The 27,290-nt window shown below is 48.2% G+C and overlaps 7 protein-coding genes across 9 annotated transcripts; 3 read left to right on the top strand and 4 right to left on the bottom strand.

Moving 5' to 3' along the window:
- The first annotated feature begins 3,358 nt into the window (after nt 1-3,358).
- Nucleotides 3,359-7,840, top strand: LOC120897624 (serine protease snake-like). The gene is made up of 2 exons (XM_040302636.1): nt 3,359-4,706; nt 5,766-7,840. The coding sequence occupies exons 1-2, from the start codon at nt 4,211-4,213 to the stop codon at nt 6,116-6,118; spliced, it is 849 nt and encodes a 282-aa protein (XP_040158570.1). The 5' UTR covers nt 3,359-4,210; the 3' UTR covers nt 6,119-7,840.
- A 1,875-nt stretch (nt 7,841-9,715) lies between these two features.
- On the top strand, nt 9,716-11,161 carry LOC120897625 (pyridoxal phosphate phosphatase PHOSPHO2-like). Its single transcript, XM_040302637.1, has 2 exons — nt 9,716-9,879; nt 9,960-11,161. The coding sequence occupies exon 2, from the start codon at nt 10,237-10,239 to the stop codon at nt 10,987-10,989; it is 753 nt and encodes a 250-aa protein (XP_040158571.1). The 5' UTR covers nt 9,716-9,879; nt 9,960-10,236; the 3' UTR covers nt 10,990-11,161.
- Nucleotides 11,016-11,720, top strand: LOC120897626. The gene is made up of 2 exons (XM_040302638.1): nt 11,016-11,402; nt 11,499-11,720. The coding sequence occupies exons 1-2, from the start codon at nt 11,161-11,163 to the stop codon at nt 11,638-11,640; spliced, it is 384 nt and encodes a 127-aa protein (XP_040158572.1). The 5' UTR covers nt 11,016-11,160; the 3' UTR covers nt 11,641-11,720.
- A 107-nt stretch (nt 11,721-11,827) lies between these two features.
- LOC120897623 (zinc finger MYND domain-containing protein 11) lies at nt 11,828-15,284 on the bottom strand. The gene is made up of 7 exons (XM_040302635.1): nt 14,891-15,284; nt 13,940-14,802; nt 13,642-13,867; nt 12,954-13,566; nt 12,579-12,873; nt 12,349-12,504; nt 11,828-12,277 (listed from the first exon to the last, which is right to left on the bottom strand). Exons 1-7 carry the CDS (start codon nt 15,024-15,026, stop codon nt 12,140-12,142), a joined length of 2,427 nt encoding a protein of 808 aa, XP_040158569.1. The 5' UTR covers nt 15,027-15,284; the 3' UTR covers nt 11,828-12,139.
- A 255-nt stretch (nt 15,285-15,539) lies between these two features.
- On the bottom strand, nt 15,540-17,202 carry LOC120898640 (diphthine methyltransferase). 3 transcript variants are annotated; one of them, XM_040304760.1, is made up of 3 exons: nt 16,858-17,202; nt 16,135-16,799; nt 15,540-16,060 (listed from the first exon to the last, which is right to left on the bottom strand). In XM_040304760.1, exons 2-3 carry the CDS (start codon nt 16,730-16,732, stop codon nt 15,585-15,587), a joined length of 1,074 nt encoding a protein of 357 aa, XP_040160694.1. In that variant the 5' UTR covers nt 16,733-16,799; nt 16,858-17,202; the 3' UTR covers nt 15,540-15,584. The 3 variants fall into 3 exon arrangements, with proteins under 3 accessions (XP_040160694.1, XP_040160696.1, XP_040160695.1); XM_040304762.1 differs by having other exon boundaries at nt 16,135-16,791; XM_040304761.1 differs by having other exon boundaries at nt 16,969-17,202.
- An 88-nt stretch (nt 17,203-17,290) lies between these two features.
- LOC120897716 (chromatin modification-related protein eaf-1-like) lies at nt 17,291-25,491 on the bottom strand. The gene is made up of 5 exons (XM_040302781.1): nt 25,050-25,491; nt 23,618-24,982; nt 21,225-22,707; nt 20,180-20,270; nt 17,291-19,019 (listed from the first exon to the last, which is right to left on the bottom strand). The coding sequence occupies exons 2-5, from the start codon at nt 24,686-24,688 to the stop codon at nt 17,756-17,758; spliced, it is 3,909 nt and encodes a 1,302-aa protein (XP_040158715.1). The 5' UTR covers nt 24,689-24,982; nt 25,050-25,491; the 3' UTR covers nt 17,291-17,755.
- Nucleotides 25,492-25,620: 129 nt separating this feature from the next.
- On the bottom strand, nt 25,621-27,030 carry LOC120898641 (cyclin-dependent kinase 2-associated protein 1). The gene has a single exon (XM_040304763.1). It carries the CDS (start codon nt 26,897-26,899, stop codon nt 26,321-26,323), a length of 579 nt encoding a protein of 192 aa, XP_040160697.1. The 5' UTR covers nt 26,900-27,030; the 3' UTR covers nt 25,621-26,320.
- Between the last annotated feature and the right edge of the window lie 260 nt (nt 27,031-27,290).

Genomic DNA, 27,290 nt, shown 5'->3' with positions numbered 1-27,290 from the left:
TGTTGACAATAGTGGGTTTACAGTGTCGGGAGGATATCCGGCACCTGTCTTGGATAATGGAACAGTTCCGCTTAAATTTTGTAGCTGATAGCCGGGGAGTGAAGGGGGTGGGGGTGGGAGGTTGTGGTGCTCAGGGTACGTCGTGCACGGGACCATCCTTGCTAATACAGTGCCATACTCTATCAATTGTTAAACATGCTGGACTACAAATACATGAGATGCCCTCATCGACGGGGCCCCCGCAATTGCTTACTTAGCTTACCGTTAAAGTCGCCGATTTCTTGGCGTGAAACTCTACAAACATTATTGTAGAATTTGGCTCTTTCGGTCGTAAAGTTTGCCAACCGCTGGTTTGGGCGATTCCAGCGTATTGTAATGTTCCCTGAATAATTTGTTTCAATTATATTGATGTCCATTCGGACGATGCAAATAAATCGTTGGATCGAATCAAAACTCCATAAGATACGATGAATAAATCGTGAGACAAGCCCAACAAATTATGGGAAATAACTAATAAAGTGTGCGAAACCCTGTGTTGGGTTAGTTTAGTGTGCGTATTGCAATTATTTGTAATTGTATGAAAACAAATAAAAAAATATTCGTATTACTGCTAAATTTAATGCAAATCATAAGGTAACCCCATTTGGTTTAATTAATGAATTTTTAGTTCTTATTTCATTTGCGCTCAACGTTCCAAGTGGAATTTAAGTAACATCTCAATAGTTAACTATTACAATTGTACTATTGAAACTGCATATTAAAACAATCCGTAGCTTGTTAGGATAACCAATTACTAGATTTTCTGCCAATAGGTCTAAAATAGAGCATAAAAAGTAAAGAAGATAAAAAGAAATAATCTTTGCCTTGAGTTTTTATTTAGTTTGAGGATATCTGTAAAAAATCTAAATTACATTTAATTTTACATGTACTTTTATATGAAATAAATTATAAAGCTGAGTATTTATCTCAATACAGCGCAAACATATAGCTAATTGAACGTTGTTACATCAACAGATTGCATATTTACAATAATTATTAAAAGAAATAGAGTTTTTCTTTTTACCAAAATTGTGCGTTGCCAAATAAAGGTGATAAAAAAGATAATTAACATTTAAATGGTTATAAATTATAGAAGAATTCAGTGAAAATGTTTTTTCCTGCAATAAGATTACCTTTTTTATGAGAAAGACAAATAAATCATTACATTCCGTTAAGAATCCAAATGCACGCACAGACGCAACGCAATGCAGAATACCGATTTTCTAAAAGCTTCACCCAATATCCGCTCCCCTCGCTTGATTTACAATTACCGTCCTTCAACGAACGCCGATGAATCATCCGCACGCCCCAAATGCCGCCCGAGTCCGGCATCCCTCCCACCATGGTTCGCCACTGCGCGACCTTGTTCGTCTGCAGCATCCTTACCGACCCCGAAACTAGGCAACGATCTTTGGAGCCCCTTTGGCGGTGCGGCTGGAAAGGATAGCCACCCCGGTGGCTTCCGAACCGTTTCCGGTGGAAAGGAAAACGATGCGAGGAACACAATGTTGGGCACCGCAGCCAAGCCTCCGCCTTCGAGTATGGAGCGCTGTTCACACGCTGCCACGTCATGGTGGGCACTTAAGGACAACAACAACACATAGCGGTAACGAAACGGGTGCGAAAAGGTAAGCAGCACTGTACTATTATGATCCAATTCCAGCGCACCGGGCGCACGGCTGAGCAATCCGGTATCTTTCCGGTGAAGCAACTGCAGCATAAAGCTTTCTCCCTCCCAACCGGCCAGTTTCAATTCAGCACCACCCCACCAAAATCAAACAAAGTGTGTATGCCCCGTGCGTGCATGATTAAATGTTGTCCACCGTTGTGGCGAGCATGATTCATCTTGCCATGGACACTACAAGTGCAGCAGTGTGGTACTATGGGCGAAACGCGCTGCAGGTGTTTGGCCATAAAAGCGTGTCCCATGGTGTAGAGAACACTTTCAGAGCGCTATCATGTGATAATAGTATGGTTAGAACTTTGCTTGCTATTGTGGAATGGGATTTCCTATGAAACTTTCCTCTGCCCGATTGTCGCAGGAAAATTTAATTAATGAGAGCTATGGCAATTGCTTGATCTGTAAATGGTTGTAAAATAATAAAAAAAATAATAAAAGTTACAAGATACTCAATGTAAAGGGAAATTGACACCCTATAGCACCCTTTTTTGAAAAATCCAACTGGAATTTCCAATGAGCCTATCCAAAAAGAGTGCCATAGAGTCCAATTCCCAGTCTTATGAAGTTAAATTCACACAAGAAAGAATGGAGAAATTGTCCCCCTTAAAAACGCTGTAACTAATACTGAAAACCTTATCTTGACCAAAGCGCACAGCAGCTAGAGTGCGTTGTGCCGACCTTAGCATCCTGCTGCTGAATGCATCACTTAACTCTTCGATTGAAGAAATACACACGTTTTTATTCACCGATTTGCTTGCTGGGCCCTCTTGATCATTGGTCATTGGGTTAGATGTGTCATAATATCTTAAATGGAATAAAATATATGGCATGCCAGAGCTGGTACACGCAGGGAAATCCTGAAACAGCCCATTATATCCATTACAAAGCTGCGCTACAAACTATCGATAAGACACTTAAAAAACATAACAGAACATTAAACAACACATTTTGGATTTTGAGGCACTTTTTAAAGGACTCTTTCGCTCTCTATCTATCTCTCTCTCTCTCTCTCTCTCTCTCTCTCTCTCTCTCTCTCTCTGTCTCATTATAAATTAAAAAGTAAACTTTTCGGCACCTAATTAGCTAACGTTTAATATTCAGCAATGTGTTTGACTCATTTAAATAATAGATGAAACGGTCTGTTTCCCGCTGCAATTGATTCTTTCGCAATCACTCGGGGGGGTGCGTCACGCTCTGGAATATCCCGAACTATTTGCATTAGGTTTTAGTGAAATTAGTAAACAAATGTCTCGTGCCTTAACATTGTCCCACAGTGTTTGCATGTACATTGTTTCACAGCATACTGACTGTTTGAAACATTTTTAACTAATTTAATGTATGTACGGCAACAGGTGATAAAGCAAAGGAAGTAATGATACATTTACATTTCAAATTTCAACTAAATTCTAGCTTCTAGCGACGGTGGCTACAATGGCCGTCATTAATGAGTGGAAGCTATACAATAAAACAAAATTATAAACTAAAAACCGGGTGGGCTAAAAATAAACCTACCAGAAGAACAGGCTTTCCACTACCCACACACACGCACACACGCACTAGGACATTGCGGCACGTGTGGCCGATTAGAATTGATAACGGAGATAAAACCCGGTTTCTGTTTCGGAAGAATCTTTTGCTACGCTAAGCGTGCGAATGGTTTATGAAAATGAACCTAAAACCTTCTGGTGTGGCGCACGAAGGTCATTAAAGTTAGTGACAACCCTATCGGAACCGTTTTGTCCGTTCGCACGCCTTCGCTTCACACACGATGCCGGCGAACATCTTGCCTCCCTCTCCTCGCCGGTCTTTCTTCTGTAGCATCCCTTCTTCCACGCTTGTGATCATACTTCAACGACTCACCCGCTCACTTCTGTGCTGTGCCGTGGTGTGACGTCATGAACCTGATGGATCGCACCTACCCGGTACGGTCGGCCCTGCACAGCGTACGCAACCTTCAAAGCTCCTTAGCGCCCGAAACGCCAGCAAAGCTGTGTGCGTGTGGGGTTGTACGACGTTCGGCCACCCAAGACACCAGCAGCTCTTCAGCAGCAGCCACTCCACCACGGCGGTTCGTGTAGATTCTTGATCTTCGCGCGTCCCGTCCGCGGGCTAGCTGTACGCTGAAACGATGACGTATCGAGCGCGAGAGCAGCACACTTCGGTCAGCAGCGGTCGCTCGAATCGCGCACGGTCATCGATGGTGCGCTCATTCCGCGTCGGCTGGAAGAACGCAACGGTTGTGTGTGCCGCGAGCGTACTGTTGCGCAGTATATCCTTGTCCAGGATGTGACCAGTTCCAGTTTGTTCCGTTGTTGAACGAGTTGATTAGAAAGAGTGCAAATTAAGCGTGTGAACATTTGCAATCGTGCCGTGTAGTTGTGCTAGTGCGACAGTGAATGTTTTGGGGCTCAAAAGGACCTTTTTACTAAACCGAAGAATTAACCTGACCTGCCCATGAGCTGCGCGTGAAGACGTTATCGACGAGACAAGATGAAGTTACCATTGCTGGCAGTGGCGCTTCTGTGGCTCGGCGGATGCTTCCACCTAGTAACAGTGGTCGGTGCTATAGTGGGTGGTGACAGCGCGACCGCCGACGAGTTCCCCCATATGGCCGTGCTGGGACGGTCCTGCCTGCAAGCCGATGGGGGCGATTGTGTCGACGGGTACGAATGGTTCTGCGGCGGTACGCTGATCTCGGACCGCTTCGTCCTGACGGCGGCACACTGTGCCCACACGGGCATGTCCCATCCCCCGACGGTGGTGCAGCTCGGTGCGCATGATCTGCGCCGCCCCGCGCTGTACGTTGGCGTGCGGGACGTTGTGCTGCATCCGGGATATGGCGGTGTGCTTGCGTACAACGATATTGCGCTGATACGGCTAGAGTCACCGGTGGCATCCAGCATCCAGCCGGCGCTGCTCTGGCGAAGCGAAACGATCCCCGAGAACGTGCCATTGATCGCTACCGGGTGGGGCAAACTTGGCCACTGTAAGTTATTGCGACGCGTCGAACCAACCTTTGTGATACGGTATCGTTGCAGTAATCAGTCAATTATGTGTGTGTGGAAGTGTGTATGAGTGAGTGAGATAACCACTTGTGATACGGTATTATTGCAGTGGTGTTCTTTTTTGTAAATTTGCTGTACAACATACCGATCATCTTTGATCGTGATGGATAATTTGTGAAACCATTTAATAAACACCAATTGTGCCTGCAAAACAAGGCAAATGAGGCCACCAGTTTTTGACATTTTCTGGAGATTTTTAATGAAGTGAACTTGCCTTAAGGGTGACGTGACAAACGTAAAACTAACGTTAGCAGTCATTTTCTCGCAAACCAGTTCCAACCCCTGAAACATCATCTATGATTGTGAACAGTTTCGGCCACCATGGCACATCAACACTCGCGATCAGCGCTTTTTCTTGTATAAATACGTAGTTCCGTGAACTGGTTCCATAGTCCCTTATCTTAAATGTTGTAATTTTGTGCGAAAAACTAGTGCAATTTCTCTTCATATCGTTGCTTGTCGCGGTTAGGAAAAGAGAGCAACAAATTAAAAAAAAGAAAAACCATAAAATCACACATTTTCTTAGCGAACTGTTGAGTAGCATATTGAAGCCCTGTTTCAGATTGTGCGTTGAATTTGAGTGTGTATCTTATATTTTACCATTAAAAAAAAAACTCCTTTTTCTGCTAATTTTGATAGCGATCTGGAAAGTTTGTGAGAAGTGAGAAGAGCGAGTGAGAAACGGGGTTTTTTTTTTTTTGTAGGCCAAGGAACATATGGTTCGATCTCACGCTTGGCATTATCACGCAACTGGTTTGAGATTAGGTTCCCATTTTTCTAAATTGTGAAACACATACATTCCGTAAAAAAGTGGTATGTGGTTTTGCTGGCGAATGGTTACAAATGAGTTGGGCGCATTATTATCACCCTCTTTAGGTTCTTTCTTCAGTTCGATTTTATTATAGAATTGTAAATTCTCATTTTTACAACCATAGTAATTTTGTTTCGTTTTTTTTTGTCATTCCATTCCCCTGTTCCAGTTGAGGACCCATCCATGATACTGCAGCGCGTACAGATACCGATCGTACCGAACAGCCAGTGCAACCAGTTGCTGTACCGGAGCCGACGCCTGCGCCATGGCGTGCTGCCAAGTCAACTGTGCGCCGGCGACCCGAACGGTGGCAAGGATACGTGCGAAGGTGATTCGGGCGGTCCGCTACAGCTGAAGCTTCCGTCGGCCAGACCGATCGGACAAGCTTATCGCTACTACGTCGTCGGGATCACATCGAACGGTGGCATCTGCGGTACGGTCGACCGGCCCGGGCTGTACACGCGCGTTTCCTCCTACGCCGGGTGGATCGACCAGGTGCTGGAGCAGATCACACCGGACTAGCGTTCGGAACTGCGCTCCATCCCTACGGACCACCACACCACCCCAGTGCCAAAGATTGCAACAACGAGAATTGCCTTGCCAAAATATGCCATTTGCTTCTTGCCTCCCTTATGTGCTGCCCTTACATGTGTGTTCCTAGTAAAAGCACTGTCTGCGTAAAACCGATTGACTGCCATCGAATAATGAGGGAATTCTTTCTCGACTTAATGCAGCGCGCTATCACTAATGATCAATATCCCAGGACAGTTTCTGAGCAAAATGCAAGAAGAAAAAAATTGTATGTGGTGGAAATTTTGCAAGAAAAGGTCGAAAATCAGGGATAGGTATGCTGCTGGATGCAACTTGAGTTAGAAAATTATTCTTTCAGCATTGTTTGGTTTGTAGTATGATTCATTGACCACTCACCACTACGAAGGCAAACTTGATACAAACGAACGACTTGATAGTTGTGATAGTAAGACAAATTATTGCATTTGAAATTATTTATTTGAAACAATTCTCTTATTTTCGATGAAAACTACGCATTATACATAAATTTACAAAAAAGCATTGCATGACATTATACAAGACATGAATAAGAGGAGTGATTTTTTTTAAATGTTTTTGAGTGTTTCTGATATTCTAGCCATACGGTCTGACCGTTTCAGAGACATACAAAATATATACATATATTCTGCAAAAAAACCTACACAAAACGGTCCAATATTGCATGTAAAGCCGATCGCATAGCTCTATTAAACAATACAATTCTATATAACCAAGAAGATATGAACCACTATAAAGATATGAAAACTATGCCACTATGATAACATACAGTAGCATTCACACACACATTATAAGCGTGCTCCCAACGCCGTTTGCATGTACTATTGAAATAAACATACTATTGTTGCAAAGATTTTTTCGTGCAAAGAGAGATATCGTGAAAAAATCCTAACATAGGCAAATGATGAGTCATGGTAAGGGAAAGACTGACGCGAGACAAGGCTTCTAAAATTGCATTTGAATTAAATATATTGACAAGGATTACGATGTATACCGGTTGACCGTCCAATCGTCGTTTAGAAACTGAAAATTTGATTTTATTTTCAGTTGCATATCCAGTTGTGCAGCATATTTCCACTTTTCAATTTGTTTACATTACAATTGAAGCGTTATGATGTTTCGTTTCGTTTTATATTAGAATAACTACCTAAAATCTAGAATAGAATTTACAAAGTACCGAACCTTCATTCTGCAAAGATAAGTTATGAATAGTAAAAAGTTGTAGTTTGTAAATCTTATAAAGTAGTTTGTAATTTGTCGATAATCGATGGTATCATTGAATCCGTGCGTAGTCCCGGCGTACGTCACGACACTCATTTTTATTCATTTTTGTGACGTACTAGATGGTTGCTAGTAACTATAGCCGCTAATAACCGAGGTGTTGTAGGACCGGGCACATGAAATGTGTTGCGATCCTTAGGATCCCGAGTTAGCGCCGTATGTTCCCGCTACGGACGGATTCAACAATACCAGCCAATAGCTATTAGCTATAAGCAGATCCTAGAAAATAGCTTATATTTGGTAGATAATTTAATTTAATTAAAATAAAAAATAAATAAACAATTACAGTTGATCAATACACTCCATCATTATATATAAATTAATCGTTATTGCATAAATTGTAAATAATAGTCAACCCTAGATCGATTTAGGAGAATAAAAGGCTCCAACCATTAAAATTAGAAGGCTCTTAATGAAAAAGAAATTTAAATCCCAAGTATATGTGAATTTGGCCGGTCTCGTAGTACAGTCGTCAACTCGTACGACTCAACAACATGCCCGTCATGGGTTCAATCCCCAAATAGACCGCGCCGCCATACGTAGGACTGACTATCCTGCTATGGGGGGGAATCAATTAGTCACTGAAAGCCAAGGCCACTAGTGGGTACAGGCAGGCCTTGACCGACATCGGTTGTTGAGCCAAAGAAGAAGAAGAAGAAGAAGAAGATATATTTTCTTCCTATCCGCTTATCCTGTTCTCATTCTCTAATTTAATCATAAGAAATCTCAATACAATATCGATATCAGTATCACAACTAGATTCTTACGGAAATAATATTTGAATTGTAAATAATTCAACTGATAGTTAACACGTTCAGCCGCGTTCAGTAGTCTTGAAATTATGGCGAAAATCCACTGCTTGCGTTCTAGACGCCCGCAGAGCGGAAACTCGATGAAAAACAGTGCCGGGCTGAACGTGTTAACCACATGATGTCCTCTAATGTTGAATTTCCTCTTGGCTTTCATGTAGTAGACATTGTGCCGCTGCAAAAAAACTGTGCCGCTGTACAAAAACGTCAATATTTGCGGTTTCAAACTGCTGCTGGTTTCAAAATTCATTACATCTTTATTCACACTTGCAGCAGATGATGGCAGATGACGATTCTAATGGAATCGTTAATTTTATTTCAAATAGCAAAAGACGGGATTTGTTTTTTTTCTGACGTTGGGAACCAGACCAAACATCGATAAGGGGAAAACTATGCTCGTTTCAGAGGAAAATGCTCAATGGTTTGTACTTCCAAGTACCAACCTGGTCGTTCACATGATGGTGAGTAAATAGCAATAATAGAACTCTAATCCCACCCAGATTAAACGATTGCCTGGGGTTCCTGGGGCTCCTACAAAACTGAGCGAAATTCAAAACTCTTCCGGGCTGTTCTCCGATGGGGAGCTGTGACATCTTTTACACGATATGGCCACAAAAATCCACAGAAAGTCAACACATAAACATAAAAAATTCTAATAAAATAAAAAAAATGTGCAAACACGACAAAGCTCTACCACAAAACCAAATGCATCTGTACGAAACAGGACTGGATTTGTAGTCCCGTCGATAGAAATAATAAAACGAACATAAAATAAGAGTAATTAATTTCTAAAAAGATACGTACATGAAAACAGGAGAAGAGTCTGTGGATAAAAATAAAAGCAAATCTATTGCATGCATGATCATGCCAAAGCAAATCAATCGCCTCTGTAGTCTGTGTGTTGGGCCCCATATCTCGTGAGCCGCTCTCGTTTGCTGAACATGTGCTAAGTTGCGCAAAAAAACGCCAGCGATTTGCGCCATATTTTTTTTTACGATCGAGGCAATGTACTTCCACGATTGAAAATACATAAAACTTTCCGGTAAAAGGTCGTTTGAAATAGTGATTATCAAACTCTCAAAAGGATTTCCAATACGTTTTGATAATTATTCCCTATTTGTTGTGAAATTCCACGGTTAAGCTGCACCGCTGCGTGCAATTGCAATTGTGAACGCATCATACTTTTGCATCGACCTCACCAACCGAAACCGAGTAAAACGATACTCACCCATTTTGTTGGCTCCAACGCGCCCTGACACGACAAAATAGAAACAAAATAAATGACCTGCTTCCAATGCCCTTTGCATCCGCGCACTCCTAGCGCACTCGCGAGCTGTATCATTTGCGCGCGCCCTCTCGTCCTCCGTGCGCACTCACACACACACACATACACGCGCGCGCGCCTTCTTTGTCGTTTCCGTAGTGAGCGCGTTGTAAATTGTTTGTTTTGTTTTGTTTTGTTGTCATCTGCTGCGCAAGAAGCTGTCGGTCGGTCGGTTGGGTGGGTGTGTGTATGTTGGTTTGTGGCGTATCCTGCAGTCACAGTGCCGTGCTTGTTGTAATTGTTGTTGACGAAAAGTGGACCAACCGAATCCATCTTCTTCCGCACGACCCTGATCGCCGGCGGTGTGTCCCTTTCACCTGCACAAACGCTTTCCGCTATCGGCACACACTAGGTTGATATTGAACTTTCTCATTTAAAATAGATCCACATCCACAAGACGACATCGAGAATTCTCCGTCGCAGCCGCGGGCCACACACGGGTTTACCGAAGGAGATGTTCTGCAGCATCGGCAAATCGTCCGTCGGTCCAACTTTACCATTCATGAGTGCAGTTTCGGGCTGAACTGCCACACCACCAGCTCGTCGCGACCTGTACTCGCCTGGGGAGTGAGTGTTTCTATTCAGTGGTTCCGGGGCAGCAAACACACAAACCAAACACGGCAAACAGTAACAGCAAGCGACGCGGCAGCCGCGTAAGGATGTTCTCCAGCAGTGGACGGCTGCTGAAGCGGCTGGCCGTGCTGGATTTCGATCACACCGTCTGCGAACACAACACGGACGTAGTGGTGCGCGATCTGCTCGGGCCGGGCGGGGTACCGCCGGACGTGCAAAGCATACTGCGCTCCTGCGGCTGGATCCCGTACATGCAGCGCGTCTTCCGGCTGCTGCACCAGGGCGGCTTCCAGCCGATGGACATTGCGTCGGCGATACGCGGCATACCGGAGGTGCCCGGGATGAAGTCGTGCATCGGCAACCTGGTGCGGCACGGGTTCGACGTGATCATCATAAGCGATTCCAACTCGGAGTTCATACGGCTGTGGAACGATTTCAACGACATCGGCTCGTACATACACAGCGTGTTCACAAATCCGGCCCGGTTCGATGGCAGCGGGCTGCTGGAGCTGCGCCCGTACCACTACCAGACGGAGTGCTCGCTCAGCTCGAAGAACCTTTGCAAGGGTAAAATAATGGAAGAGTTCCTGCGCCGACAGCACGACGAGCGGCAGGTCGATTACGAGAAGGTGTTCTACGCCGGGGACGGCAAGAACGACGTGTGTCCGATGTTGCGGCTCGGCAGCAATGGGTACGCCTGTGCCAGACGTGGCTACTCCTGCCACGATGCGCTGCAGGGTGCGATCGGAAAGCTGGAGCACCCGTACGCAGCCAAGGTGCTGCAGTGGACGGATGGGCACGAGCTGAACGACCTTATATGGACTGAACTGGAGGACTGATCTTTACAGCGCCGTACTGTATTCACCCTGCTCAGCACACCGGTTGCCAAAATGCTATTGCATGTGTGCCGGTGTGCTGTGGTTGGCATTTTTTAAAGACTCCATAATGGTGGTGAATTTACTACATTTTGTTTCTTTTTTTGTCCTAATAAAATAACGTTGCAAACGAAAATGCTTGACATTGCACGCATGGCAAGGAGCAGGAGGCTGGAGTGTCTAAAGGAGGTGGTGGGGTTTGTTTACATTATGTACGAGAAACGTCAAACGGGCTGCGATTGCACTGGTTTACCTCATCGTTGCGGGAAGCGAACGCGCACAATAATGTCGACGGTGGCCAAATTAACTTTCCTTTCCGCCTGTATCGCGAGTGGCAGTTTAATCGCTTACGTCCACTACAGTCAAGCCGCTGACCGGTAAGTTTTGGCAAAGGGAGAGTTGGTTGTTTGCTGACGAACGGCATTAATACGAAAGCGCTTGTTGCCTGTTCCTTTCTTTCCGCCCGGCTCTAGTGAACGGTTGCACGAAGGAGTACGACGAGATGTGGAACGGCAACGGCTGAAGCATCTATCCGCAACTGGTGCAGGAAATGATATTGTCCCCGTTGAAGGACCGCCGGCCACAAGTCGTGCCGGATCGCAGCTGCAGAGTTGAATTGTACAGCACAGAGTTTCGTCGAGGTGGACGGATGATAGTATAGCAATAAAAGTGTAGTCCATTTCTTTTTTTTTTAATTTCTTAGTAGAATTCAAATCGTAAGAAAATTCACTTTATTTCAACTATAGAAAATCAACCTATCAAAACTGAACACGGCTGCAGAAAAAGGAAACAAACGATAAAATGAAATGTTGTGAAACTTGTAACCGCGTGATCCCCCGGGGGCTTCACATTCAATCTTAATGAATTTGTTTTGCACAAACGTGCAGAACCTAAACATGAAATTCAATAGCATCACAATTAATTCAATTCTAGCTACTAGCGGTCGTGTTAAACACAGAGAAATAAAATGCAATTTAGGCATTGCAAAGAAAAGCAAAATAATTCAAGAAACACATGCCGGATTATACTACACGTCATTCGGTGCGCTGAAGAGATAGTCCCACGGGAAGATCGTGAGAGACCTCGCGCAAAGAATACGCTGTCGTTTGTGTGACTAGGAAAAACGATTACTGTGGCTCGCGATCGGGTGTTGCCGCTGGTGCCCTGGCCAATGCCGTTCGCGGCAGTCGGTCGTACAGTAGGACGTATTCCAGCAGCACGGAATTCGGGCTTCCTTTTCACACACCACGCACTGCAAAGATAGGGTGTAGTAGTTAGTGAACAGCTTAAGTACATCAGCAAACGTCCGCAATCGCTACTTACCCATTGCCTTTTCTTAATTTCACTTATTTGGTGCTGGTGCGTTTCCTTCAACCATTCCAGTTTGCGGGCAAAGTGCTGCTCTTTGTTCTGCAGCAGCTTTAGAGCGACCTGTTTCGTTTCCTCCAGATCGGTTACTTGTTGAAACAGTTGCTTTAGCTGGGTGTTTTCGAATTAGAAAAGAATATTAGTTGAACCCAAAACTACCTGCCGAGAGTTAAACGCTTGCGTACCCGAAATGTGTCGTATTTTTCCGGGAACCGTAGAATTTCATTCTGCTTCGTGCGAGCTACACGTGTAGAGCTGGAAGCGCCTACCTCACCATCGTACCCGTTATGATTGCCATCGAGCGCGCAGTCCAACTGCTGTAGAGGAAGCTCGACCGAATCCTGCTCGGGCGATTGGGCGACTGCTTGGGTGCTGGAGCGTGTCTTTTTGGCTGGTGTATGCTGATGGGAGGCCGTTTCCCGACGTTTTGACCGCGTCGATATAGTACTGCCATTTGTGCTGGCAACAGTCGGTGGTGGGCTGTGAAGCAAAATTAATAAATAAAACAAATAAATAAAATAAAGCACATCACGATTTGCTTCAGGGGTACTACTGCTCACCTCACTGCACCAAGCGGTACAGACTGATGCACCACACTGGGCTGCTTGTTTCTCTGGTTCCGCTGTCTCTTCTTCATGGTCCGCGCTGTGAATTCACCGCCCAAGGATGTACTCTGTCTACCAGCGCCATCGCGCAACTCCGGCGGCAAAACACTTTCCACCGTTCTGGTAACCACCGCTGCCTGCATCTGCTCCGTGACGGACGTAAAGGCAAAATGATCTCTGAATCCTTCCGCGAGTGACTGATATTTCAACATTTCCTTCATCGCTAGCTGAAAGCCTCCATGCTTATCCTTCACACCGAGCGTGCCCAGCTCGGTATCGATGGGCTTAACCCAGCCCGCATCTATTAGCGCTCGCGGATGATTTCCGCCGAAGAACCGCACATCGTACAGGTTGTTTACCACCCGCACGACCTTCGCCGGCCAGTACTGGAAGCGTGACTGCTTGGCAAACACCAGCTCGTGCCGGGTGCGACACGGTCGAGCGAACCAATCCGGTTCGGCTTTCTCGGCCGAGTGGCGATAGCAGTCCGAACAGTGGCGTATTTCACGCAGATCGTACACGCAATCCGCTAGGAAGTACATCGCAGCACTGTAGGCCGTCGAAGTATCTACAGACAGGGGACACGAGTAGAGGGATTAGAAGCTATTTGAGACCGTGTTTGCAAGCAGTAAACGCGCACTACCTCCATGGATGATGGCAACGTTATGCACAATGTCCAGCAAATCAACGTGAAACTCTTCCAACCGGGCGTACTGCTCGCTTGCGATCTTTTCCCGTACGTCCGCGAACGATGTGGGAATGCGCAGCAGCATCTTGCGGCAAATATCAATGGTCTTGCGCGTCACCACGGGCGTTTGGCGAGCGGTATCCCTCAAGAACTTGGAGGTTGAAAATGTATCCTTTGGAATCTGAAAGCAAAACAAAACGAGCGCGTGTGTGATTGAAACCTTTAGCTTGGCTTAGCTTTCGCCCATACTTACCCAAGATTTATATTGTTCGACTACAAACTTTAAAAGATAATTCAGCTCGCTCTTTTCAATGCTGGAAGGTGCCTGATTGGAGCTATGCCGCAGCAGTTCACAGGCGTAGCAGTAACGGGGCGCGATCGTGTCACTAGCCGCTTGACTGCTATTATCACTGCCTTCCCTGCCCGCACTACCTTCCCTGTCCGACACTTCCGGCTTGACCGTTGGTGTGTTGAGGCTTCTCTCCAGGCGCCGGTTGGGCGGTCGCACCATACCCACAAACATTGCGTCGTCGACGGTCGGCAAGCCTTCCTCCTTCACGTTCTCTTCCCGCTTGATGCTGCTGCATGTGTCGTCGGATTCGTGCTTTATCCGGTTGGCAAGCGATTCGCCCACAATCACGTCCACCGAATCGTCCGCCGAACCGTGCTGCCCGAGCCCCGTACTGTCAGCGTGTTCGACGGAGCCTTGAGCCGCCGACAGGTCCATCGACGAGACGGTGCTCTCTTCTGTGACCGCAAGCGATGCGGCCGAGGACCGCCTTTGCCTGCCCCGCGCCGTCCGCGCCTTGACTGCCGACACCGTAATGTGCCTCTGCTTCAACAAATACTGCTCCAGCTCGAGTTGCCGCTCGTCGCCCGTTTTCTGGCAGCCCTCGTGGAAGCTTCGGACGCAGCCGGCACATTTCACCACACTGCCAACCTGGTGGCACTCGTAGCAATATTTGTCCGGCTGTCCGTCCGGGATGGCGTACGTTTGCCAGTTTGCCGGCACTGTGTACGTGGGAGTTAGTCTCTGTCTTCCGCGGTGCTTTGGTCGGGCGCACTCCACTATTAGCTCGTCGGAAATGGCCGCCTGGACGTGCCGTTCCGCCAATTCTGTGTTTTTACGGTGGGTTAGGAAAATAAAGGACTTTTCAATGTAGAACGACTGGATTGGTTGGATGCTTCTTGTCATGATGCTTACCCGTATCTTCGAGCACATCGGCAAGCTGCTCAACTAACTTTGTCTGTTCGATTTCTTCTCCCTGGGCACTGGTAATTATATTCCAGATGGCGGATATTACACCACACGGCGTTTCCTGCTGTACTAGGCTAGCCATGTTGCAACGCGCAAAGTTCGTCGAATTTTCATCGGATCGTAGGAAATGTGTATTTCCCGCACAGCCAAAGTGTTTATGTTGATAATGCTTCTTGGTCTTCTTATTTCACAGATGTTTGTTCCAAACGCTTGACAGCTGTTAGGTAGCGGTCACAGCTCCGTCCAATGGGATGTTGTCAAATGTATTTTGACTCATTTGTTTTTCACTTATGCACACCTCAGTTAAGCAAAAGCTGAAAGCTTCGTGTCTTATTTGCAATTGTTTTCTAATCGACGTTATGCGGTATTTGCAACAAAACCATCTGGCGCCGCATGAGCGACATCAATGTTCGGTCCCTGTACCAACTGTCACAGAACTGTCATAACTGTCAAATCGAATGTTGAAGCCATTTTGCCACCTAGGCATGCTTTGAAAATTTCCTAGAAAACGGTAATACGGCCGAGGGTTTCAGTATCGGTACAGCTTTCTTGGAGATTCGCGTACATCCGACTACTTTCACAAGTTACTGTAGAAAACATTTCCAAAACTGGTAAGCGCTTCGTATATTTATTAACCTAGCTAAGCTACAGTTACCTCCGATACGCATAGTTTATGATCGTAAAACGAGCAAGTCGCAATCACGTTTCTACCGGAACGGTAGCCTTTCCCAACCTGTTGCCAATCACAACCATAGCAGATGCTCTCATGTTCCCCGTACACTCCAACCAGCTCGAACGAATCGTCTGCATTAAGCTGAACCACGCTAAAGTTATGATACATGCAGGCGCATAGAATTGCATCCGGCTCGCGGAGTGGATTCGACCGCAAGCGCCAGACGCCACCGTGCAGCGGCAGTTCGGAAACGCTACACTTCAGCTGCCGTTCGTCAAACAGACGTACGTTTTCATCGTAGCTTCCGGTGAGTAGAATGTGATCCCGCCCGGCAAAGGACAGTAGAGAGGTGACTCCCGCCGAGTGAGTTTTATTTTTACCCTTCATGATCGGTTCGCCCGGACAGCGTACGTCGTGCGCACACAGAAAGCAATCGTCGCCACCTGCCAAATAGATCCAATCTGTGTGAGTAATTTGAAGGCGACGGAACCGTCGGCAAGCAATTCCATTCACTTACCACTGAAGACGATATTTTCGTTATGCCGACTAAACGCACACGTCCACGCTTCAAACCCGTGCACCTTCCAGCTGTGCACGGGCTGGACACCATCCTCAACGTTCAACAGCTGGATGCAACCGTGCGAATCGCTTACAGCGATCCGTTTTCCATCGGGCGACCAATCAAGCGCCAACGCTAACAGATTACGCTCCTCGGTTTCATCGCCCGCAAGCGTTGACGTTGTCTGTGGTTCGAGGTGAAGCTGCCCGGACGTATCGGACAGGGCGTAGAGTGCTAGCGTTCCATCGGCACCGGCCACTGCCAGTTGATGGTTTGTCCGTGGGTTCCATTTTTGATCTAAAACGGCCGACCTGTCAATCGTTTGTAGGAGCGAGAGCGTATCATCCGTAGGTCCACCACCGTCCGGTCCAGCACCGAACCGGTACAATAGTATTCGGCCTACTCGATTTGCGGAGGACGGTTCTTCATCGCGCTCGTGCTGGTAAGTGCCGCATACGAAAACGTCCTGCCAGCCGTCGTGCGGACACCATTCGATCGAATCGGCCGGTTGTTCGGTGTCGTGTGAGGTTATAGTTTCGATATTTATTTTACTCATTGGTGGGGTCTTCTAATATGGGGGCTTTGCAACTGATGCAATGGATGCAATGGTATGGCCTAATGACCTAAAACGAGGCGATTGTTTATTTGATTATAATTTAGAAAACCAAATTACGAACTTACGGAACACGTGTTTTACGGTTCTTTTTGTTAGGATGTGTAATTGAGCCAGCTCATCATCGGATGGTGCCATTCATTAGCTGATTGCCCATAGACTGTTACAAGATCACTTACCAGATCTGAACGGTGTAATAGGCAGCGGCGAAACGATTGCCTTTCTGTTCAATCCAAACCGTGACGATAGAACAGAGGAACATAACTTATGTTGGACTGTGTTGTCATGTTATTATTTACATATTTTTATGTTGCATCTATATCTGTGGTTTCAATGCTTTACATCCTCTTCTAGTAGCTGCGCTAGGTCACGCGTGCTCAACATAAATCATGTTTAAACAAAATCTCAACATAATCATGCGCTCCCCCGATAAGCTTTACTGTTTGCTGGCATCTGGTTTGTGGTGTTGGATGTCGCAGTTAAACCCAAACGGCAATGTAGTAATGCTAGTACCATTTTATTCAACCTTTTTCTTATGACGAAAGTGACTAGGATAATTAGGTTTACCTCAAACACAACGTTTTACACCCTTGTTCGCTTGTGATAATGAACCTCTCTACACCATTCGAACTAAACTTGTTACAAGTACCACTATTTGTTCATCGACAGACTGGCTAACTTATGCTAATTCACTCCATAAAAGGGGATCGCTACATTGTATGATGCTAATCTGACCCACGCACGTGTGCTCCACGTGTTCTAGCGATTGTTGCGATGAACGAGGGGGGAACCTAACTCTATCCTGGCATTCGCTTCCTTCAACACAAAGGGCTGTTGCTGAGAAGAAGAAGAACAGAAAGGCCACCGTGCGAGCTTAGCACAGGCTCTTTCCTTACTTTAAGCGCAAATAAGCTTTAAATGACAAAACGATCCAATATAGCTTATAGCTATGGAGGTGCACGCTTCCTATTTGCCCTTGTAGTCCGCCTGCGTCGGATGCACTGCACCGGCCGTGGGGGAGAAGGTGTAGGGCAGTATGTGGAACTTGTACAGCTCGGGCTGCATGATGTGGTGGGGTGGGCCGCCCTGGCCGCTCGTCGCCGCTTGCCCGCTGCTGGTTAAAAACTCCGGCGGCTTCAGGTCGGTCCCGTTGAACGGGATGTGGGGCGTAGCGTACAGTTGCTCCGGCAGCTGCAACATTTGGCCGGGCTTTTGTGCTGATATTAGCTTGATGTCCTTCAGGTCCGTCGTCGACAGCGACACGAGGGAGTGAGTGGGTTCGAGATTGTACGTGCTGCTGGTTGCGGTCGGCGCATGGCTAAAGCCCGCCGTTTCGCTGCCGCCCGCCGCGGACGGTGCGCTGGCATTGCTGCTGGAGGAGTTGCAGGTGGTCGAGAGGCCCAGTTTGCCGGCGGTGGCTGCCGCACTGCGCTTTTGCCGCGCATACTCGGCCTTTTTTCGCTTCCGCTCGATCCACTGTTCGGGCGTTTCGTTTAGCAGCCGCTCCTTCGCTTTGGCTGCGTTCTTGGCCAGCCGCAACGCCCGCTGTTCGGGCGTTTCGTTGGCACGGGCGATACGCATCCGTTCGGCCAGCTTGGCCAACCGTACCGCCCGCTGCTCGGGCGTTTCCATCGCGCGCCGTAAGCGTTCGCGTGCCGCACTACGGGCCCGCCGTATGCTGCGCTCGAGGTCAGTCTCATTTTGCCGCCGCAGACGGTTCCGCTCGGCGTTTTTCGCCAGCCGTATCTGGTACTCCTCGCTGTACTTGTTTTCCGCGTTGCGGTGCATCCGATTCCGGTACTCCTCCTCCGATTCGGCCGCCCGCCGCTTCCGCATCCTTTCCGCGTTCTGGGCCATCCGCTTGCGGTACTCGTCCTCCGATTCGGCGGCCCGCTTCTGGCGCATACGCTCCGCGTTCCGCGCCAACCGCTTCGCCCGGGCTTCGGGGCTTTCGTGCAGAAACCGTCGCTGGCTTTTCGACAGGGGCGACAGGTGGTGCGGTACGCTTACGGAACGATCGTCACCGGCACTAATGGTTCCTGGCTGCTGCTGCTGCTGCTGCTGTAGTTGTTGCGGGACGCTGCTCTGTATTGTTTGCGGCAAGGTGGTCGCCACGACAGGTGCTGCTGCGTATGGGACCACGATCTCTTGCTTAATGTCATTATAGTATGGATTGAGCTGAAAGAATCCATTCATATTTAGTTGCTGGTTGGTGTGTTTACATGCTTGCCTTTACGGGAGCGCGCACGGGTGCGGGGTGCCAGCAGATCCCTCTCGCAACTGTTCCCACCGCGCTCGTTTGTCAGAAAGGATCTGGAATCGTAAGTGTGGTACAAAAAAAAAGAACTCTCTGTTCAAAACACAACTTTTCTTTTTCGCAAAGCCAATATACAAAACAACTTCAGGTGCAGCTCTGCAGCGGTGGATGCGGACGCCCGTTGGGCAAGGCGAGGGTTTTTGACGTTCAAAAATAGCTGCATCTCGCTCATTTTCTCTAACCGTCCTTTACTCGCTTACAGTGTTCGTTTCGAGGTGCGCTTTTGTGCCCTCCTCTCCCTCTTCTTTCCAAACACTTCATCCACCTTTGTTCATATGTCTTTCGTTGTGTTGGTGACAATTTACGGGCACCATATACCGAGGTGTGTATGTTCTCGCTCGTTGTGTCATGCCATCTCTTTCGCGCGAATGGGCACGTGAAAAAACATAAACAAACCGAGTAACCGAGTGAATTAGAAGTTTTGTAGATTATTGTGCATAAAAATCAATAGAAAATGGGTGCAAGTGTTATTGGACCAATAGCTAAAGAGTTTTGAATTGGTGTGCAACGCAGAAGATCGCCGTGGTCGGTATGTTATGATTACTCGGCAGTGCTACAGTAAGCGCTTATTCTGATGTATTTCTTGTTATTTTGCAGCCACTTTTCCTGCATCGTCACATGTGTGGGAGACCAAAACTGGCGCGACGGCACCACCCAAGAAAGATTTTGATGTGCCATGTGTAAATTCGATCCCGGGCTGCCTCGAGAGATCTCTTCATCGTCAACGTCAAAGTCTGTTTCCTCCATCTAACCCAGCCCTCAAGCTCACTGTACGATTCTGCGCGGAGTGGCGTATGGCATGTTGCATTTAAGCACCTTTTTGACTGGCTCATAACTGCTTTTTACCTTTTTAAGCTCATAACTGCTGGCTTCGTCTCCGGCCAAATAACTGATTCGCAGCACAGCTCAGCAAGCACACACCATGCTTCGAGCACGCAAATGGCCTCGTCAGCACCGGCACAGAATAAATCCATTAATAAAATCACCGTTAAAAGTTCAATAGCTTTTTGGCGGCCATCTTGAACCCTAAAAAACCTTCGCTCGAAACGTCATAAACCGTCACAACTACTTACAAAAAGCATCGCCAGCGAGGGAATATCGCACCGATTTGGAGTGTTGGCGAGCTCACGAAAATCGGTGGTTTGGCCTGCGGGCCACGTTTACCTGCATGTGTGGAAGGATTTGCATACTCGTTTGCGTACAGTGGTGGCAGTAGTTGTATGGGTTGGGTGGAATTTTAAATGCATTTTTTTATGTTGGAGAGAACAAGAATAACAAAAACAATCTGTTTATCCTTCGGGAAACATACGTTAAAACACATAGAATAGAATAGAATTGATTCTAACGATGTTGGGTGTTGGAAAGGGCACAAAGTCCAGATGATAATTGAACCTTCGATGTGTTTGTCGGAGCGATCAGACAGGACGTGATTGAAAGGCAGCCATGACCGCGTGCTTCGTTACGACAAGGATATGTTGATTAACCATCTACTGAACCCAAAGGCCAAACAACTAATTATAATCACTGAGAGTTTATTTTTCGACAATTAGATTCTATTAGTTATCGCATTGCGACCAGCGGATGAAAGTTTCTACTTCATGTACACACTACGTGGAAAGAATTCTAATTCAGGGAAGATGCAAACCTATGTAACTCGTTTCAAACTTTCGCATATTGTTTTATAAAGCGTATAAATAAAACAAAATTGCGTGAAGAAAAGAAAAAACGTTCCCTTTCCGGGGTGATTGATGCGTACGTTTTGTCGATGATATCGTTCTTTCATACCCGAAGCTCAAATTTACCGAGAAAGACTAAACCTAAAATACCACATAACACCACACTTTTGCGTAATTGCAACTTTCAATCAATGCTTAAGATAATTAAAAATGTTTTTGTGTTTTTGTTTCTTTTTCTGCTGCCGTCTTCTGCCGGATTAGCCCTGTAAATGGCGGTACGCACGCACCATAAATGGTTGCCGGCTATAGTGCCGCCTACTTGCGTAAACTATTATAGTTCTCTGCTCCTGCTCTGGCCTAACCGTGTGCAGCAGCAGCTTCCTGATCTCCTGCACCATATGGCCACGTTGGTTTGGCGCACGCAAATGATGATGACTCGTTTACTTGGTTTTGTACGCACTCGGCTGGTCGGCGTGCGGAGCGGAGCCACTGCCTGATGCCGCCGCAGACGGGAAGGGGTACGGTAGAATGTGCAGCTTGTAAAGATTGTTGGGACAGTTCGGGTCCGCCTGCATGACCAAGTGTTGCCCGTTTACGTTCAGCAGCTCGTGCGGTTTGAAGTCGCCACCGCTGAATATGACTTGTGGCGTGGCGTAAATGTGCTCCGAGTGTAGTTGCCCCGCCGCGGAAGAATGCTTCTGTTTGCTGCTGGATGAGCCCCCGCCGGTACTGCTGCTGCCACTGCTACTACTACCCGTCGGCTGTTGTGCCCCGCCGGTTGCATGCAGTATCGTTTCGGGCAGGGTGGATGGGGCATGGCCCGGAAAGCCAACCGAGGGCCCGGAAGCGTGCTGTAAGCCATGGCTTGCATGACTGGGACCGGGGGGTGCGCTCGCGCTGCTGGTTGACGTGATGATGGCGCCCTCAATACCGAGGGCTGCGGCCGCCCGCTTCTGCCGGGCGTACTCCGCCTTTTTCCGCTTCCGATCGATCCACTGTTCGGGCGACTCGTTCAGGAAGCGTTGCCGCGCCCGAGCAGCATTCTTGGCCAGCCGAAGGGCACGCTGTTCGGGCGTTTCGTTCGCCCGAGCAATGCGCATCCGCTCGGCCAGTCGCGCCAACCGTTCTGCCCGCTGCTCCGGTGTCTCCATGGTCGTCCACAGCCGTTCCCGCGTCATGCGCATCCGTTCGGCTAGCTTTGCCAATCGGACGGCCCGCTGCTCGGGCGACTCCATCGCCCGGCGCAACCGTTCCCGGGCGGCGCTCCGTGCCCGCCGGATGCTGCGCTCCAGTTCGGTTTCGTTCTGACGCCTTCGCCGATTGCGCTCGGCATTTTCGTTCAGCCGGCGCCGATACTCGTCCGTCATCTTGAAGGCGGCGTTGCGTTCCATTCGCATACGGTATGCTTCCTCCGTCTCGGCCGCCCGTTTCCGTCGCATGCGCTCCGCGTTTTCGGCCATACGCTTCCGGCTCTGTTCCTCCGTTTCCATCGCCCGCTTCTGGCGCATACGCTCCGCGTTCCGCGACAGCCGCTTCTCCCGCGCTTCCTCGGTTTCGTGCACAAAACGGCGCTGGTTTTTGCTCAGATCCGGCTGCTGCTTGCTGCTACTGCCCAGGGTCAGCGTGTGCTGGGTGGACGTGACACTGCTCTCGCTTACAGCTACTTGCGGCCGTTGTTGTGGTTGTTGCTGCTGCTGGCGTTGTTGTTGCTGCTGCTGGCGTTGTTGCTGCTGCTGTTGCCGTTGTTGTTGTTGCTGCTGCCGTTGTTGTTGTTGCTGCCGTTGTGGCTGCGGCTGCTGGTGATGCTGCTGGACTGCTTGCGGAGGAATCGGTGCAGCGGCGTAAGCAGCGTCAACCTCTTGCTTAAACTCATTGTAATATGTGTTGATTTGGAAAAATCCATTCATATTTCGTGCCAATTGTCCTCACACATACCGAATGCACACATACACGAGCACACACCCAGACACACTGCAATTGAGGCGTTGAAGCGGAACCGTAAGCCAATGGTCGGGATGTTTTCAAAACAAAACTATCAATAATTCGCACGCCTGCACAATTCTACTGTCAATTTTCCTCTTGGCTTGGATCAATAACACCCTTTTGGGCGAACTTGCAGCTTTTTTTCTTTCTGGTCGCTTTTCTCTTCTCCCTCTGGTATGGAAAATGATCCTTGTCAAACATTCATCAAAAATTTGACAAAGCTACGCGCGTGTACAGTCGCGTGTTCAGTACTTTGCACTGTCCAATGCCCAGTCGTCACGTTTGCAGTACAGTGCGTTCCACGCCGTATGCGAAACGTTGTTGCGAGTTGGCAAATTTTCGCGCAAACTTTAACGCATGGCTAATGGTTGCACAAACTTTCCAGTTTGAGATGAGCCGAGTAAAGTATTGTTTAATTGCAGTGATATTCTAAATTCTTTTATTTTACAATTTGTGTGTGTTTACAAACTACCAAAAGGACAGGAAGCAATCCATCTTTATGTTTCGTCGATTACAGCATACTTCTTCTCGTGCGTAATTTTCGCCACTATTATTCTTGGTGTTAAAACATAAAAACAAAAACAAAAAGGGAAACTCCTTAACGCGCACTACTAGAAAAATTACAATCGCTTCACCTTGCCTCGCTTAAGCTTATCGTGTCAGTAATGGATAGGTTTGTATATATGTATTGCCTAGTTTTGTTTGCACACAAAGTTCAATTGTGAATTTTGCTGTACGTAATTTCAACCCCTGTACGCTGCACTTGCGTAAGGAAACGTTTGCCATCGTTTCCGTGAGGGGGGGAGGTTGTCGATTCTTACATTAAATTCCACCCATTTTGTCCGCTCAATGTTTGCTGTGTTTGTACACCGTATGTCCGGGATGGGGCGGCATACCGGGGCCAGCCGGTACCGCCGGTGGCGCTGCACCAGGCGGCAGCGAGTAGGGTAGCACGTGAAACTTTAGCACGTTGTTCGGGTTGGACAGGTCGTGGTGGTGTAGGGCGGTCGCGCCCGGGTGTTGCACTACCGCACCCGGGAGAAAATCGGCCGCCTTCACCTCGTGCCCCATGAAGGGCAGGTGCGGTGTGCTGTAGATCTGTTCCGGTTGCTGTGCGCCGCTGCCGCCGTGCTGCTTCGGCGAGGCTATCAGCTTGATGTCCTTCACGTCCGGTGGCACCCCGTGGCCAAGGTCGGGGACGTAGCTATGGCCGTAGGAAAGCTCGGGCGAAGCGAGCGTACTGTGTATGGCCGCATCGTTGCTGCTGCTGCTGCCGGCAGAGCTGTTCGGGTTGCCGCTCCGTTTGCGCCGGGCGTATTCCGCTTTCTTTCGCTTCCGCTCGATCCACTGCTCGGGCGACTCCTTCATCAGGCGCTCCTTCGCTTTGGCCGCGTTCTTGGCCAGCCGCATGGCCCGCTGGTCGGGCGTTTCGTTGGCACGGGCGATACGCATCCGTTCGGCCAGCTTGGCCAACCGTACCGCCCGCTGCTCGGGCGTTTCCATCGCGCGCCGTAAGCGTTCGCGTGCCGCACTGCGGGCATGGCGGATGGTGCGCTCTAGATCAGTCTCGTTTTGTCGCTTCCGTCGATTGCTTTCCGCATTCTTGGCCAGCCGCAGCCGGTACTCTTCCTCCGTCTCGTTGGCGCGCTTCTGCCGCATCCTTTCTGCGTTGCGCGCTAGTCGGCGTGCCCGGGCCTCCTCGCTTTCGTTCACGTACGCGCGGCGCTTCTTCTTCTGCCCGGAGGAGGACGATGATTTGTCCTGCGCGACGTTTGGTAGCAGGCTGTGGGGCGGGGTTGGCAGCAAGCTAATGGGCGGTCCCGGAATATCGCTCAGATCGGTGCGCAGGGGTAGCGTGTAGGAAAGGATGCCCTGCTTGATGTCCGTGTAGCATGCGTTCGGTGTCGGATATGGCGCGTTCATTGTTTAGAAATCGTAGCAGTCGTAAGTGCGTCGTCTGTCACCTTTCCGACCGGGACAGGTTGCTGCGGGTCACGCGCGAATCTGCTGGTGGTGCTGTGAACCCCCTTCCTCCGTCAGGCATGTACCATTACGTACGGCGGCACACCGTAGCGTCGCGTCGGTAAAGCTTCGGGCCCTCTTCACCAATCACCTTGCACCGGGTGAGCCCGCTCGCGCAGAATAGTGCTCCTATTGCGTATTTGTTTACGCTGCTTCTTTGCGGCCGTGTGCATCGTGTGCACGCACTGCATTAACCTGTGTGTGGAAGAGTAGCATCGTTTGAGTGAGCTGCGACAGAAACACGCCACCACCTATACCGGACCTCTCGACCACTGTCGCATCTTAACGCGTGGAACGCTAGCACCACCGGACGAATAATGTTTTGATTCAGTATTTCCTTAAACTCCTCCGCTCTCGCTACCAGCTAGTTTGCACGAAAACAACACAAATTGATAGACTTTTTGTTAGCAACTTGCGGACAACCAAACGTCAGGCGAACGCATCCGTGTGCACATATGCACACGCACAACACACGCCACCCAGCTACATGAGAGAATTCTTCCGCTTACTTCATCAAACTGCAGTGTTCTTAACACGGTACGGCCAAAACACACACACTTCTGGAAAGCAAAATGCAAGCGCCGAAAAGATTTGGTAATTGATTTTCCGAAGGCATAAAACTTGTTTGCACGAAGCTTACGCCAAAGGTTTCGCTGCGCTTGTTGAACGAAAAACTATTCAGCACGGATAATCGAGAACGAATGGCTTAATTGTTTGTCAACAGTAAAGTGTTTACAGTGCCCTGGTTCGTTGCTTCACCTGCTTCCGTTTACGGTACAGTGACCGCCGCCATAAAGTAACACCCCGGGAAATCATCTAAACACAAGCCACAATTAACATGGTTTACATTAAAATACGCGTTTATTTATGCCCTTACGAACCTATCCTCTGGTTACGGCTACAATCCATTGTATATAGTTAAAGGCTACACCATTTGTATCGTCTTTTATTACGCTTGTTTATGTCTTGTAGAAAAAAAAGAGAGCATTTTCCATCAGATCTCCCACGGTACCACACTGATCGTTTTGCTCTCGCTACATACAATCTGTATACATGCTGCATGCTGTTTTGTCGTCGGAAGGTGAATGAAGGATTTGGTATACATTTTGTTCGCTACATCAAAAACTGGCGTTTCGAGCGCATCGTAAATACACAGTCTATAATCTTATTTGCTAAGGCTGCTCTCGTCTCCCTTGCTCTCCAGCGTTCTCTCCTTTTCTCTTTCTCTTTCCTTCTCTATCGTTAACTGATTACGCACACACACACGCGCGCGCTCCTACTAAACATCCTGGTTGTGCCCTGCTTCCGCTATTATCGAAACATTAGCGCTCATCGCTTGTTTGTACTATGGATTATATATTAAACGTCGCCCCATCATGAACCGCTGGAACAGCAGCGTAGCCACTGTGTCCCCTGACCTAAACGCCAACGGAGCGCTAAACGAATGCACTTGAAGAATGAGATAGACGTGAATGAATGACGGAGAGATAGCGGTGACTCCCTCCCCCATTGCCCAAAGGCAGCTCGGACCAACTACTGTCTGGCGGATCGTTCCGTTTCGACCAAGCACTCCCGGACGAGAATGCGTGCGTGTACGATCAGCCGCTTCAAACGTTCGGCCGAGTTGCGACTGCCCGAGTACGTCGGGCGCAGATCCCGTCCCATCTCCTCGATCACCATCAAAAGCTGAGCATACTTGGACAGTCCGGCATTGTTGGGGAACTGATTGAACGTGGTCACCGGGGCTACCAGATTCGCAGCACTGCTATTGTTGCTATTGTTGTTGCTGCTGCTGCTGCTGCTGTTGGCGTTGTTGTTGTTGCTGTTGCTATGGTTCGATCCTACGGTTAGTGCTAGCGCTCCCGAGGAACCATCGTTGACCGCTCCGGACACACTACTGTGGTGGTGGTGGTTGCTGTTGTTGTGGCTGTTACGATGATTTACCTGTGGGGTAATGGTGATGTTGGCCGTGTGATTGGCTCCATAGTTGCTGCTGCTGCTGCCGCCGCCGCCGGTGCTGTGGTTAGTGTGGGCATTCTTTATCATCGGAATCGGTGTGACCGTCACGTCGGTAAGCTTCGATTCCACGGCCTGTATATCGACGTAATCCATTGTAAAGTGATGGGTTGGATAACTTTTTGCTGCTGCACAGACAAATAAATAACACAATCCGGATCCGGACAGGCACAGTGATAGCGCAGATGACCGTGCGGTAGAAAACTAAACAATCGTCAATTGACAGATAAATGCATAGGGACGCAGTAAAAAAAAACTATGCTATGCGTAACTGTCATACGGCGCCTACTGTAGGATGCATTCTACTGTGTATAGATGATGGAGTTGCTCCTGCTTCCAGCAAATCACGTGTAGGTTCCAGGTTCTTTCGAAGGATAGATTTGAATGGAATTAAAATACCTCAACAATTTAACGATTCAAGCGACACGTGCTTAGTTTTTGGTCTAAGAAAATAATATTCGTTTAAGCACGTGTGGCTTAAAACAAA

Source organism: Anopheles arabiensis, chromosome 2, assembly GCF_016920715.1.
Source record: "Anopheles arabiensis isolate DONGOLA chromosome 2, AaraD3, whole genome shotgun sequence".
NCBI lineage: Eukaryota > Metazoa > Arthropoda > Insecta > Diptera > Culicidae > Anopheles > Anopheles arabiensis.
The sequence above is the reverse complement of the archived record's forward strand: the minus strand, read 5'-3'. Positions and strand labels throughout refer to the sequence as shown.